Genomic DNA, 14,742 nt, shown 5'->3' with positions numbered 1-14,742 from the left:
TGCAACCACACACGAGACTATCATATGGGTTAAAGTGTATTGGCAAAAGTTATAGAGGATTCTGAGTTTCCTCTTTGCCACTGTTCACTTGACAAGCATTCATGACGTTTTCCTGCTGGTAAGTCACTGTTTTACTCACCATGTATAAGCATACATGGATGCGTATGCACACACAGATGTATGTAGGCACATATTTAGGCTTCTGCTTTCTCCTGGTTTTAGCTCTGCCATCTAGGCATGGGAGGGTTGCTCCCCTGATCAGTTGTAACAGTGAAGCTTTAACATTTAGTTTCAGGATTTCATAATGGCCAGGGAATGGCAGACACTTTGCAGTGAGCCCTGCAGAGAAGACAGGAGAGGCTGAGGGATTTGTGTCCATATTTGTGCCATCATATTATTCAAATACATACGTTACTTCTGTTAGTCAATAGTTTGGACAATAGTAATCATTTTAACAAAGTGCCACCGTACTGGAAAGACAGAAGTCATGCAAAAAGAGGGAGTAGCCTTCTGCACCCTGGGTGCTGGGTGACCATGGCAGCGGGTGGAGCCCCAGCAGCAAAGGCAGCTTGCTGCCCGCTGGCCTCACATCTACTCTTGTGTTCCTGCTGCTTGGTCAGTGCATTGTGGTGACTCCAGTTGGTACAGTCTGACTTCAAAGGCAGATCTCCAGCACTTGATCACAGCCTACCCTCTGTCTGTGCTGCTGGTAGATAAAACCAGCGTAAGTCTGAGCACTTACCTCGCCTAGGTGATTTGATTTAGAGCATTTTGGACATGCCAGATGAATTAAAACAAACAAACAACACAAAACTTTTGAAGCTCAGCTAACCTCGAGTTAGGAAAAGGTAGGTACTCAATTCAGCTTTGTGCAAAGTCTGTGCTTGTTTAGAAGGCTTGCTTAAGGTACATTGCTTTAAACTCTTTGATCATATCCTCAATGATTTGGTCCTTTGTGTTGTATTTCACTTATGTGAGCTACAGCTGGGACTCCAGAGCTGGTATTGTAGCAAGACAGAGAAGTATCCCAAGGGGACTCTAACTGAGGCACTAATTCTTGGACACATTGTGAGCTTCTCTGTTCCTTGAAGTGTGACTGGAGATTTCCCTTAGAGCAAGCACAGGTGTCCCATTGGTCTGCACAGTCACCTCCAATACAACTCAGCCACTTCAGTGATCACACAAACCCTTTTGGAGTAATGACCCAAGGGCTGTTTGCACAGGGCTCTGAAGCTGAAAGTTCTTTCTTTAACCCCCCTGCTCTCTTAGAGCTTGTCTCTCCCTGCAGTAGTAAGGGCTCCAGTGGGACATAGTTACCATTTAGTGGGGGTGAAATTTAAATATTTTGTTCTGGGAACTTTTTTCCTCCATGTATTTTTCTACAGCATTAATCTTCACCTGTATTCCTGGCTAGACAGGCAGTAACTAGACTCAGTTTGGAGCTGTAGATGGAGAGATCCCTAGAGATTATGGCTCCCCTGATCCTGCAGAGCCTGTTCCTTATGGCTCAGGGCTGACACAAATTGTTATGGAATTTGGGAAGGACTTGTTTCTCCTGCACTGGGTGCTACACAGGTTCTAAAAGGTGTGCTAAAAGCGGTAGAGAGTTTTAAGACCCTTTCTGACTCCACTTGGTAGTTATCCCAGTCCTCTGCAAGGTAAATCACAGTAATCAGGCTTGTTTTAGACAGGCAAAGAGCAGCTGTGATTTGACCAGGTCCCTCTGTAACCACTTACACATGTTTCTCTCTAGGAGAGATGACAGCAGGGATTTCTTGATCATCAGCCTGTGCAGGAGGGTCCTCCAAAAAAGCTCCATATTCTGCTTTTCAGTGCATAGAGCTTCTTTTAAAATAGCAGTTGATACCAGACACCCAGGAGAATGGGGAAGGTTGCTTAGTTTAACATCTCCTGAAACCTTTCTATCTCACACCCAGAACTGCCTGGATCCTCCTCTGTGCCATAAGAGATGGCTCTTCCACCCTGCCATGGAAGCAGCTGCCTTGGGCAGGGGGCATAAGGGGCTGGGGTGCTGCTTGCTTCCCTCTTTACCTCTTCTTTCCTCTCTGCAGCTCCTGCACAGGCCCAAATCATCCATGCTGGGCAGGCATGTGTGGTGAAGGAAGACAACATCAGTGAACGTGTTTACACAATCCGAGAGGGGGACACGCTGGTCCTGCAGTGTCTGGTCACAGGACATCCCCGGCCACAGGTAAGCTTTTGATCTTGTCACTCATGCTCCCATGGCACTTCTCTGTAGTCTCCATGTAGAGGAGAATCACAGAATCACAGAATTTCAGGGGCTGGAAGGGGCCTTGAAAGATCATTTATGTTGAGGATTGTTTTGAGCAAGAGGGGCCTTGGGTCCCAGGAACGCCTGTGCAATTCAGGCCTTGAAGAATTCTCTGTTGATAATATAGTGACGGAGTAGGAGCTGTGAGAAAGTGCTGATTGCTTGGTATGCTGAAGTCCAGCTGCCCCTGAGAAGGGAGGCAAGCAAGATAAGGAGGAGGCGAGATCTGGGAAAGAGAGCAATTAGGCCGGATAGAAGAATTCCACAGAGTTGTGAAAACAATGATGTAACCTTTTAGAGAGAAACCAATAATATGTTGCCAAGTGGGCATAATTATAGCAGACTGTATATAAGATGTGTCTGATGCTCAATAAAGTTGGATTCCGCTGATCAAATTGGTCGAATAGCGGCCCCTTCTTGCGGCAATTTAGCCCAACCCCCCTGCCAGAGCAGGATCACCTACACCAGATGACACAGGGTAGCTGTGGGCAGTGATGTGGCCAGCTTCCTCCTACATGTTGGAGTCAGGTAAGGGTGCTCCACAGCACAAGTGTTAGCTTGCTAAGCTGTGAAGCATCTAACCTTACATGCATGGAAAGCAGTTCACAAAGCTTTGCAGTAGCCTACACAGACCTTCTAGTGGTCTTGAGTATGTGAAGACCCCAAAAAAGCCCTGACAGCACAAACTTAATCCGTTATATTATACAAAGCACCCTCAAATCTTCTTACAAAGCAGGAAAAGCATGAACAGGCTAGAAGAGACTTCCATCAGTTACTTGCCACAGAATTTGGTCTTTCATGGTCCATGAGTCTCTCAGATTCTCTGAATTTGCAGCCAAGGGGAACCTGCTTGAGGGAGTTCAGAAAGTTTTTCATATTGCACTTCACAGAGCCTGCTGGTCATTGTTTTATGGCCACTGGCCAGAGGCAGATTCATACTTGAAGTGCTGGGTGTATCCATCCTGTGGTCAAAATCACAGTTTGGTGGAGAGGTAAAGGGTTGAGCTTGGCTAACCGCTGTAGTTCTTCCCCAGGGTCCATAGAGGGTTGCATAGCTTCAAGCCCCATGCAACCACCTCCTCACTCTTCAGATACTCAAGCAGGCAGGTCCAATGTTAGTGCGGATGTGTCTGTAGAGATACTGGCCCAGAGCATGGGCCTACCTTCTCCAGAACACAATGTGGCAGGGGTGGCAGCTGGTGCATGCTACGAGACCAGGTGTGCCAGAATGCACTCAAGGGATCCAAATACACTACATGTGCCTTCTTGGCCCTGTGCCCAAATCCTGCCAAAGATATTTGTGTGAGAAGCCATGCATCTGCGTACACCAATCAGCACCTCTGGGGACGTTCTTATGAGGAGCTACTTGGCTAAAAGGCAACGACAAAGGAGAGGAACAGGGACTCAGCCATCAGGATTTGAAGTGGTGTATCCATCAAAGCATAGAATAGAATAGAATAGAATAGAATAGAATAGAATAGAATAGAATAGAATAGAATAGAATAGAATAGACCAGGTTGGAAGAGACCCATCAACCAATCCAACCCACCTAAACAACTAAACCATGGCACCAAGCACCCCATCAAGTCTCCTCCTGAACACCTCCAATGATGGTGACTCCACCACCTACCTGGGCAGCACATTCCAATGGCTAACAACTCTCTCTGTATAGAACTTCTTCCTAATATCCAACTTAAACCTTCCCTGGCACAGCCTGAGACTGTGTCCTCTTGTTCTGGTACTGGCTGCCTGGGAGAAAAGACCAACATCCGCCTGGCTACAACCTCCCTTCAGGTAGCTGTAGAGAGCAATAAGGTCACCCCTGAGACTCCTCCTCTCCAGGCTAAGCAACCCCAGCTCCCTCAGTCTCTCCTCATAGGGCTTGTATTCCAAACCCCTCACCAACTTCATTGCCCTTCTCTGGACTCATTCCAGCAAGTCAACATCTTTCCTAAACTGAGGGCCCCAGAACTGAACACAGTACTTGAGGTGCAGCCATATCCTGGAAACAATATAAAGGAAATTATCTGAACCAAGTCAGGAAAAATGAGAAGCCTAAGCTTGTGACAGTGATGGTCAGATGATAGTTTTGTGTGTCAGAAATGAGGAAGATAGTAGGACTGGCTCTACCTAAGGATGTTGAATATGTGGGAAAGTGCTGGCAGGTCGCAGGGATTTGAGTCTAAGTAGCAAGAGAGATATGCTGGAGCAGAGCCTGATACAGACAGCATGCTGGTGGGAAACATTATGACTTCATTGTTGCCTGGACATGCACAGTAGAGACCAGTGTGAAACCACGTGTGACCAGCAAGGCTGGAACCCACACACAAAAACCCCAGCATGCATCCTATCTATGCTCTCCCTCCTCACAGACAGACTTCTTTCCCAGCTAAACTCTTATCCTGACCTTTGTTTAATCCTCTCTTTTTCCCTTCTATCAGCCAGTCATTAAAGCATGAAAATGTGGCCAAAATTCAATTTCAATCTCATTTGAGTAAAGATTAAAGAACTGGCTGAAGTGTCCTTGGAAACAGGAGACTCAGAGTCTTGGGGTGCTCAGACAATTGCATAAAAAGCCATCAAAGACTAAATAAATCCATGGTCATTATCTCCAAAAACCTGCTCAGTGTAATGCTCTGGAACTGGCATATAGACAACCCTGCTCTTCCCAGAGCATCAACATCAATCAGGCAGTGGCAGTGAGCTTTAGGAGAAGACTGGTGGGGAGTGATCTGGGTATCTGGTCTGTCTTATTGGTGGCCAACGCTGAATGAAAGCCTGTCTTCTCTCTGTTGACTGATCCTGATGGATCTCAATCCCAGAGTCTAGCTTGGGCAATGGTGTGGGAGATGACCAGTCACCGACCTTTGGAAGGGAGGTTACAGATACACAAAACCAATGGAATGAGAAAATCCTTCTTTCTTTCACTATCTGGACTGCAGAAAACGTGGGGGAAGCCTGTACTGCCATTGCTAGGGCTGTCCCTCATTCCAGACATAAGAATATGTGGTGGTTTAAGCCTTAACTGGGAGTTAAGAGCTCAGATGGGGGCAAGGCTGAGAATCTCTCCCCCAGTCCTCCCTCCTCCCTCCCAACAGAGAGGGGGAAAAAAAGGAAAGGAGCAAATCCAGCAAACAATAATTTGGAGTCAGCCTAGAAGTAGAGAGGTAAAGAGTTTTCTTTAAACAATATATATATAATCTATATATATATATATATATATTTCACAATAACAGGTAAGTTTCACAAGGGCAAGGAACAAGGATGGATGGGAGGAGGAAAAAGAAGAATACAAAACCAGTCTCTCTCTCTGAAGAGGCACAGAGGCAGCAGGGAGAAGGATCAGGCCCAACCACGTGGCAGAAGAACAGGAAGGCAGCTGCAGTAGCTCTCGTCCAGGAGAGGCAGGAGCCAAAAGGAGGCCTAATGGCTGCAATGTCCTGCTTTTTATACCCTAGCTGGGCAGGGAGGGGGGAGTGGAACAGACTCATGGGGAAAATGCCCTGCAGGGAGAGCAAAGCACCCACAAGCCCTCCACCCTGGTATTTTTTTTTCAGGATGGGTGTTAACCCACCACAGAATAGCTACTCAGTCTTCAGGAATGTTGTCTTTTTCCCACCGTGAATTACCATACAGCTCTGTTTTCCCCAAAACCCAGGATCTTAAGACATGTAAAATAAGCCTGAAAAATGCAAGATAGCTTGAAATCTGAAGGGATTTTTATTTTTTTAAATTTATTTTCTCCCTCTGTATCTTTAAAATCAAAGTAAAAGCTTCTGTGCTGCAAAAGGATGACATATAAAAATAACATACACAGAGGTCCTCTGCAGGGAAGGGGTAAGAGCCAGATAGCAACTACATTTTCTCACTCTTACTTGGAAAAGCAAACAGCAGAAATAGCCTAGCTGTCCAGAGAAAGATGAAAGAGTGTTGACTGCAATAAAAGCTCTGTAGCTGTGACCTGATGTCTGCTGTAGTGTCATGGCCTTCCAGCCACATGGGATCCCAAGGCTTAATGCTGAAGGTCCTGTGCTGGGCAGATAGTGGTCTAAACCTAACTAGTCTGCTGGGTTTACAGTACCAGACCAGGAGTGGTAAATATGCCATGTGTGTCTGGGTGAACTGAGGGGTTGTCTTAGACACACAAACATGGGGGATGGTGACAGATGAGGATCATCCACCAAAAGCTGGTCTACTGAGCTCAGTATGGTCTAGTGGTACCAGAGGGTCTGTTTTCATAGAATCATAGAATCAACAAGGTTGGAAAAGACCTCAAAGATCATCAAGTCCAATCTGTCACCCAAGACCTCATGCCTACTAGACCATGGCACCAAGTGCCACGTCCAATCCCCTCTTGATCGCCTCCAGGATGTATAGAGCAGCCAGGGAGGAGGGGGAAGAGGAGCAAAGGAAGTGTTTCCATCCCTTGGGATCCCTAGTTTGTATCAGTGACTGCTTGCATTTCTCTCATTCTCATGCAGGTGAGATGGACCAAAACTGCTGGCAGCGCATCGGACAAATTCCAAGAGACGTCAGTGCTTAACGAGACCCTTCGGATTGAGAAGATCCAAAGGCTGCAGGGGGGACGCTATTACTGTAAAGCAGAAAATGGGGTTGGGGTCCCTGCCATCAAGTCCATTCGAGTAGATGTGCAGTGTAAGTCGTTTAGCGGCAACCCAGACCTTCCCACAGTTCTACTGCATGTCTCTGCCTTGCTGCGGGGCCAGCAGGAACCTGCATTGCCCTAGGACCGTGTGTACCTGATTCAGGAGCAAAGGGACTGGTGCAGTGTCCCCAGGGCCCACTTTCCCTAGGAGATTAGATCCATCCCTGAGAAAGACAGCTCTGCCTGTCCATGTGAGTCACCCTTATCTAAACACCATGATGTCTGTCACTTCCAGGGGGGCCTGGGACTTGTCTGGGATGTAGCATTGTAGATGGCTTCTCCATTTTGAATCTGGCAATGCTTAAAGCAAGCCAGAACTTCTTGAAACTGGTGGTGCCTGAGATGCCTTATGAGGAGAAGCTGAGAGAGCTGGGATTATTTAGCCTGGAGAAGAGGAGGCTCAGGGGAGACCTTATTGATGTCTACAACTACCTGAAGGGTGGTTGTAGCCAGGAGGGGGTTGGTCTCTTCTCCCAGGCAACCAGCACCAGAACAAGAGGACACAGTCTCAAGCTGTGCCAGGGGAAGTTTAGGCTCGAGGTGAGGAGAAAGTTCTTCACAGAGAGAGTTGTTAGCCATTGGAAGGGGCTGCCCAGGGAGGTGTTGGAGTCACCATCCCTGGAGGTGTTCAAGAGGGGATTGGACGTGGCACTTGGTGCCATGGTTTAGTAGTCATGAGGTGTTGGGTGACAGGTTGGACTTGATGGTCTTTGAGGTCTTTTCCAACCTTATTGATTCTGTGATTCTGTGTTTGGGACATTCCTGAAACCAGAGCCCTCCTCCCAGCATTGCTGTGTTTATAGCATGATGGAAACAAAGCAAAAGACTCAGGGATGCACCTGAGAAGTCTAAGCTGTGAAGGTGGGAATGTGAAGGAACCCACGGGGTCCCCTTGGCTTCAGTTTCTCTGGGTACTTTCAATGCCTATCCTTGTGTGCTGGAGATGCTGTTAGCTGTTCTCTACCCTGGGCCCCAAGTTTTGAAGGATTCTTATGCTGACTTAATGTTGTTTATTCTTGAGTTACTCTGTCCAAAAAGGAGGGAAATTAAACTTAGCTTGTAAACCCTGTATGGAAGGAATCCAAGATTTAATATGTAGGCAACTTCTAAAGGGATTTGTTCTTTTGGGGGAGATTACCATTTTGCTTGTCATCCTTGGCTATCCCCTATTCCAGTTTTCTCCAGCTGCAGTAACACCAAATCTCTCTCTTCACTTGTCTCTTCTGAGAAGGTCTAGCCAGCAAGAGGTTGATGCTAAAGAGATGTAAAGTGTGATAAAGCAGCTGGAATTCTCACCAGCTCTTCCCGTAGTCTTCCAATCCAGATGGTCTTCTGTGCTGAGGTGCACTGTGGTTATTTGCCAGCAGAGCAACCTCCAGGCTTCAAAATCCCACTATCTACCCACACTCTCTAGGCAGAGATTTGCTGACAGCAGCTTCTTAGTCTTACTCTCCAGGTGATTTGATTAGGATTAAATTAATGAGTTGGGAATTATAAAAATAGAGCTATCTTTATTTTTCCCCAAAACGCCACCCCAAAATTATGTACAGAAGTGATTACATTGTTTACAGGTTCTATTTGGTCATGACTTTGGTACAATTTAGAGCAATGAGCAACTTTAGTACAATTTAAAGACTTCAGAAAATGGAAAAGGCTAAGACACAAAATAGCTTTACCCCACTTATAAAATCAGAGGCAAGCCAGAACCTTAGGGAAAGTATGAGAATTCTGATTTTCCTCACGAGGACAGAGCAGGAATTAGGAGATGGTCCCTAGGTCTCTCTTCAGTGGCAGGCTCCAGTACTGCAGGTTTTATAATCTGATTTGTGGATGGTGTGGCACAAATCCAAAGGAAAGGGACCCGCCAGAATCAAAGTGTCTGTAGACACTGCTGCCACGAGGGAAAACTCGTGCAGTAGCACTGTCTGAGCACTGCAAGAAAGCAGGAGTTTCAGGGCAGGCAGGGTCACTCCAGCGGCAGGCAGGGAGCAGGACCCCAGGACAGGCAGGTCTGGGGAGAAGCCAGTTTCTCCATGTTGGTTTCTCCAATTTCACCACGAATGTAGAGCGAGTCCAACATGGGATAGGAGCGAGCAAAATGAGGGCAAGAGCCCTGATCGCTTTCTCGTCACTCTGTTTAAGGCTATCCTAGACAAGGTGTCCAGGGCCAATGTATACTGGGTGCGAAACACCCTCCTAATCATAGTTCCCTAACCCAGATGACTTCCCCCACCAGTAAATACCTGTGAGTGACCTCTGCCCTGGCAGGAAGAATGGGCGCCGTTTACCTGTCCCCAGGGGAAGGCAGTTTCGCACCTTGGAAGGCAATTTCATGCCTTTGTCTTTCCCCATTCAAACCTCTGCTGTTGGAGGTGGAGGAAGGGGAGTTTGGAGCACCCGGTAGCACCGGGCCTGCAGTGTGCCATAGACTTGAACATAGTATCATAGTATCGTAGTATCATAGTAGCAGTCAGGGTTGGAAGGCACCACAAGGATCCTCTAGTTCCAACCCCCCTGCCATGGGCAGGGACACCCCACACTAGATCAGGCTGGACAGAGCCTCATCCAGCCTGCTCTTAAACACCCCCAGGGACGGGGCCTCAACCACCTCCCTGGACAACCCATTCCAGGGTTTCACCACTCTCATGGTGAAGAACCTCCTCCTCACATCCAGCCTGAATCTCCCCACCTCCAGCTTCATTCCAGTCCCCCTAGTCATATCACTACCTGATATCCTGAGAAGTCCCTCCCCATCCTTTCTGTAGGCCCTCTTCAGATACTGAAAGGCCACAATCAGGTCACCTCGGAGCCTTCTCTTCTGCAGACTGAACAGCCCCAACTCCTTCAGTCTGTCCTCATAGGAGAGGTGCTCCAGCCCTCTGATCATCCTCATGGCCCTGTGCTTTGGCAGGTTCATGATCTGCAGTTGTGTTAGGTGGCTTGGAGCAGTTCCCATCTGTTCTGTCCTTGCCCTATCCTGTATTGGAGTAGTGCAGTGTGACCACCATCCTACAGGCTGATAGAATAGATTGCTTCAGCAGCTTTGGATAAGATAAGCATTTCTTTATGGGCATTGCATGGATTTTTCTGGAGGAGTTCTAACACCTACATAGATCTGCTTGGCTTGTCTGTCTATTTCTTCTCCTATGTGTGGTGAAGGCATGGTGATTCTGCATTGCAAAGGGGATTTGCTTTTCTCAAGCCTTGACAGGACTGGTGTCTCTAGGAACAACACTGCAACATACACGTCTTTATGGCCTGAGAATGCTCCCTTTACTTCTGGGGTACAGGCTGGAGCTAGAGTGATGTAGTGTCCCATGGTCCCTCGTGCAGCTCTGACCTGTAGAACTGTGGGGCTAATGGGATGGCCAAGGGCTTTCTCATACTAACATCTACTCTGCAGATGGACTTGGTAACGCACCTCTGTTCTGCTCACTTGGTTTTTGGGGAGGAGTATTTGCAGTCAATACAAGGGAACACACAGGAAAAGCCACAGTTTGTGTTGAATGCTCACCCAGGCAACCTTCAGCTGAACAAACCAGAATTTGAAAACAATCCCTTTCTTTCCCTGCATCCCAATTTGTCGTTAGAGGTAAGTAATCACCTTCCTGTGAACCTTGGTGTCCTTGACAGCTAGTACTAGTTCTCACTCATACTTTCAGTATTAGACAGCAAGGCTCCGTGAGAGTACCCTTGGTGCCAAGACAGTATTAAGCTGGAAGCACCAGCCTGTGTAGCAAGTTATTCCTTTGCCCCAGGTGGGCACCAAGTGAGGCTTTAAAGTGTTGGTTAGATGCTGGGAAAGAGGCAGCTGCTGTTTGGAGTATTTCCGTGTGGGAAAGAGAGAAAGTAAAGAAAAAGAAAGAATGGATGTTTACAAGCTTATATTGCACATGAAACATCCCATGTGATCATCACCATGAGCAGCCTTGGGCCAAATTTATCATCACTGACATCATCAGTAGTTACTTGTACATCAAGGACATACATATTATTGTAGGCCTTATTTTAGCTTTTCTCAGGAGGGCTAGACTTAGAGCTGACTGCTATGAAAGAAGCCTGAAAGATTTAAGGGAAGGAAGCTGTAGCAGCCAAAAGGAAGATGTTTTCTGTGTGTGGAGTAGCTGGGAGCCAGGAGACCTGAATGGTGAGTATCCTCTTTGATCACTAAGGGAAGTGTTTTGCCATGCATCCTGTTGAGAAATGGAATCCCAGAAGGATGGTAGCTATGGAGTTCCTTCTGTAAAATTTGAACACATAAAGGAGAGTTAAGGACAAAGGAGGGAAGAAGAGAGGCTGTTCCCCAGGTTCTGGTCTAAGAGAACCTGGTGCAAAATTCAGTCTCCCTGTGGGACACATAGAGACAGCACTGTAGGGAAAGGAGCCCCTTTTTTTCCACCTGCATATGTTTTTCTTCAGCTGTGCATTTTGTTTGGGGAGCTTTTGTGCCTTGTCATTGTTCAGCTAATGGCTCTACTTGTATCTCTGAGCTATGGCGTGGTCAAGCCGACAAATCTCAGGTCCCATTACAATTGCTGTCTACCAAGCTTAAAGCTCATTAAAATATGCAAATTCACAAGTTGGAACTTGTGATTCTGCAGAGAGCTTGGATTATTTGGATGGCATGCTAGCTGAAACTCATCTCTGCTTGCCCCTTTGTTTGTGGGAGTCAGATTTTCTAATTTACAAGCCTCTAAAATAAAATATGAAAATTAGATGGCATAGGAGAGCAAGTAATGATGAACATGTCCTCTTCCTCTGGGTTACCATGTGAAGAAAACAGTGCTAGCAGCACCAGGGGATACTGGGTGCACGTGTCTTAGCTTCCTTACAGCTGAAGATGGGATTATAAAGCTGCTGAAAATGTAGAATTGCTTCAGCTGAGCTCAGCAGGTGCCTTATATGACATGTTTAAGGTCATGGGGATGGGTTTCAGTTTAGAAGGTCAGTTGATTCTGTCTTGCCAAATGTGATACCTTTACATTTGATCAGTCTCAAAGTTATTCTGAGAGGAGTATCCCTCTGAGATTTTTCCCATGCTTCCTTGATGTTCAGACACTGGTGTGTGGTGCAAAAGCCCAAGAAAATGATCCCTTCTTTTAGCAGGATGGCAAGTTCTGGGGCACAGTGTGCTGTGGGTGGAGAAAGGATGCTCCTTGCAGGATGATTGCTTGTGTCCTTGCAAAATGAAGTGTCTGAACCACGGATCCAAGCATGGCAGCTGCATGTCTGGTGAAGGCATGATTAGGGGAATTGAAAGGGGCGTATTTGTAAAGGAATAAACCAGAAAATAATCTGTTTGTTTTAGGCATGGATGATAAGGACACAGTAGTAGAAGCTGCTGAATAGGAAGAGTCAGTGCAGATCTCAAAAAGAGGAAAATACACAGATGATATTTTAATGGAAAGGGGGAGAAATTGTACATCCCTTTCACAGTGTTTTGCATCTTGTGCTCCCATGGCACCCTGTGAGACTTGCTGATGTCTAGAAGCTGAGTCTCAATTTCAGCTGCTTGGTCTTGTCCTGGCTTCTACTCTCACACCTTGACTTGAAGGTTTGTTGTCCTTTGTGTGAGCATTTCACAGCCATGGGCTTAGCCTCATGATTTCAGAAAATATTTGGGAAGTGGAAACTGGAAGCAGAAGAAATTCAGTGGAGCGTTTTCCTGAGATGCTTCTGACCTCTCACTGAAGAAGAGACCAACTGATTTTGGTTGTGTAGTGTCACTGGGGAAGGTAAGGCAGCTCACTGGTCTGAGGGTACGTGGCAGGCAGTTTGCTCAGGGATCTGCAAACCAGAAGGAGGTGCTTTCTGTTCTCTGAAGGTTGTGTGGTAAGTGGGAGAATTTTGGCTTTTCCTGTCTGTTCACTTTAGATATTGCTTGTTACCTGCACTCAGATGAGCTCTTAATTCAGCAGTTGTCATCAGCTAAATATGTGGGAACTAGCAGGCTCCTCTGTGACACACGGAGCGTCAACTGCTCTGCAGGCTGTACATGCAGACCAAGTTTCACTAACAGTAGCTCTGGCCTTCCTTAACTTCCTTCCAGATCTAGATGAACCTGTTCTCACCGTTCACCAGACCATTAGCGATGTACGTGGCAGCTTCTACCAGGAGAAGACTGTCTTCCTCCGGTGCACTGTCAACTCCAACCCACCAGCTCGCTTCATCTGGAAACGGGGGGCCGAGACGCTTTCCCACAGTCAGGACAATGGCGTGGATATCTATGAACCCCTCTACACACAGGTGACAAAACCCAAAGCTCCACCAGCTTGTCTTGAGTGTCTTGCCACTGCAGGGTACTCTGTAGTGGGTGGTGTTTCTTGCCCTGTATGGATGGTGATGCTGAGGAAAGGGTGGTAGCCACTGCAAGGAATACTGTCTCTGAAAGGGCTGATAAAGCCTATTTCCACACACAGGTTCCTGGGGCCTAAGAGGAGCAGAGCAGCAGGAGGGAGCATGACAGCCTTCAATTCCCTTCCACTTTTTGGTACTGTCCCTGAGAGCAGGTCACAGATTCCCTGAGGTTATGTGGCTGTTGAATGGCTGAGACTAAAATCCAAACAATTCCAAGATTTAGTCTCCTCTATAACTCTCATTACTTTTTAAAAACAAAACAAAGCAAACAAACCCCAAAAAACCCACACAACAAAACAAACAAAAAACCCCACACCTCTGTTATGCGCCCAAGCTCCATAAGTCAGGGGAATTGCTTCCTGTTTAACAGTGTGAGTGAACTGCAGGAATTGCTGTGGGATCCATGAGGCAAATGATGAAAAACATCTCCTAGTGGCTAGAAGTAGCAGAGGCAGCCCAACTGCCTGGACACTTTCTGGCTGTCATCCAGGGATGTGTGGATGGGAATCCACATACTTTCTGCCCCTCCTGGTTGCCTCTGCTGCACTTGCCCCTCTGAACACCACTTTCTTCAGAGTGGTTAGCCTGCCAATACAGTGGGAGACAGGAAGTTTTCTTCTGCCAAGGTACATTGGGCATACTGTTCAAAGCTGAGCTGTGGCTCTGAATGTCCTTCAGACGTGAACCAGCTGCAGCGCTTCCAGCTAGGCTGTTTGGCAACACAAGGCGCTGATGGGTGGGAAGAGAGGGCTGAAAGAGCCACTCCTCAGGGCACCCATTTTATCCCACACACCTCCTCATGTTCCCAAAGCCAGCCCCATAGCACATTCTGGACGAATTTGATTCCTGAGCAATGCTCTAGGCAACCTTTCAGTTAATGTAGTCATGTTCATATTTTATTGAAACATGCCATCACTACAGGACATCAAAATGGGCAGCCAAATGGAAACACTCATAGGGGTGAGGAGAGAGAAGAAAGCCGCAGGTTAGCCGCACATTTGCAGAGATGCCGTAGGTCAGGGCAGCTGTTGGGTCCTGAAGAAAGCTTTGTATAGTCCAGGGCCAGCTATGTAACATACAACCAGGACATCCCCAGCCTTAGAGGAAGCCACCGTGGGCTCTTTCACCTTTCCCTAAGATCAGTGTAATTAACAAGTGGCATTGCTTAATGAGAGGTTGTCTTAGGACTTGAGACATTTTCTTCATCTAGATAAAGCATCTGGCAGAATTTTGCCATGTTGCAGCATTAATGTGTAAATGACCCAGCATCCTGCAGCTCCTGTCAGGCAGAGTTCCCACCATGACGGATTGTTCCCTTCTGAGAGAGGGTGTTAGGACTGCTGTGCTCACACAGGCATGCCCTTATGGTCCTTTCCTTAGCACCAGCATAAAACTGTGAGTTTGGGTTGATAAGAGTTGGAGTTAA

At 47.0% G+C, this 14,742-nt stretch overlaps 1 protein-coding gene across 4 annotated transcripts in view; it reads left to right on the top strand.

Annotated features, from left to right (window-relative positions):
* Positions 1–14,742, top strand: part of MDGA1 (MAM domain containing glycosylphosphatidylinositol anchor 1) — a 198,946-nt gene that overhangs the window by 61,738 nt on the left and 122,466 nt on the right. For all 4 annotated transcript variants that reach the window (XM_068157453.1, XM_068157460.1, XM_068157434.1 and 1 more), the window contains exons 2-4: positions 2,073–2,212; positions 6,775–6,949; positions 13,009–13,205. In XM_068157453.1, the coding sequence (XP_068013554.1) occupies positions 2,073–2,212; positions 6,775–6,949; positions 13,009–13,205 (512 nt within the window). The remainder of the gene's footprint in view (positions 1–2,072; positions 2,213–6,774; positions 6,950–13,008; positions 13,206–14,742) is intronic.

Source organism: Melanerpes formicivorus, unplaced genomic scaffold, assembly GCF_026170545.1.
Source record: "Melanerpes formicivorus ecotype bairdi unplaced genomic scaffold, bMelFor1.0.p_v2 SCAF_2, whole genome shotgun sequence".
In the NCBI taxonomy this organism is placed as follows: Eukaryota; Metazoa; Chordata; class Aves; order Piciformes; family Picidae; genus Melanerpes; species Melanerpes formicivorus.
Note: the sequence above shows the minus strand (reverse complement) of the source record. Positions and strands in the feature narration are given on the sequence as shown.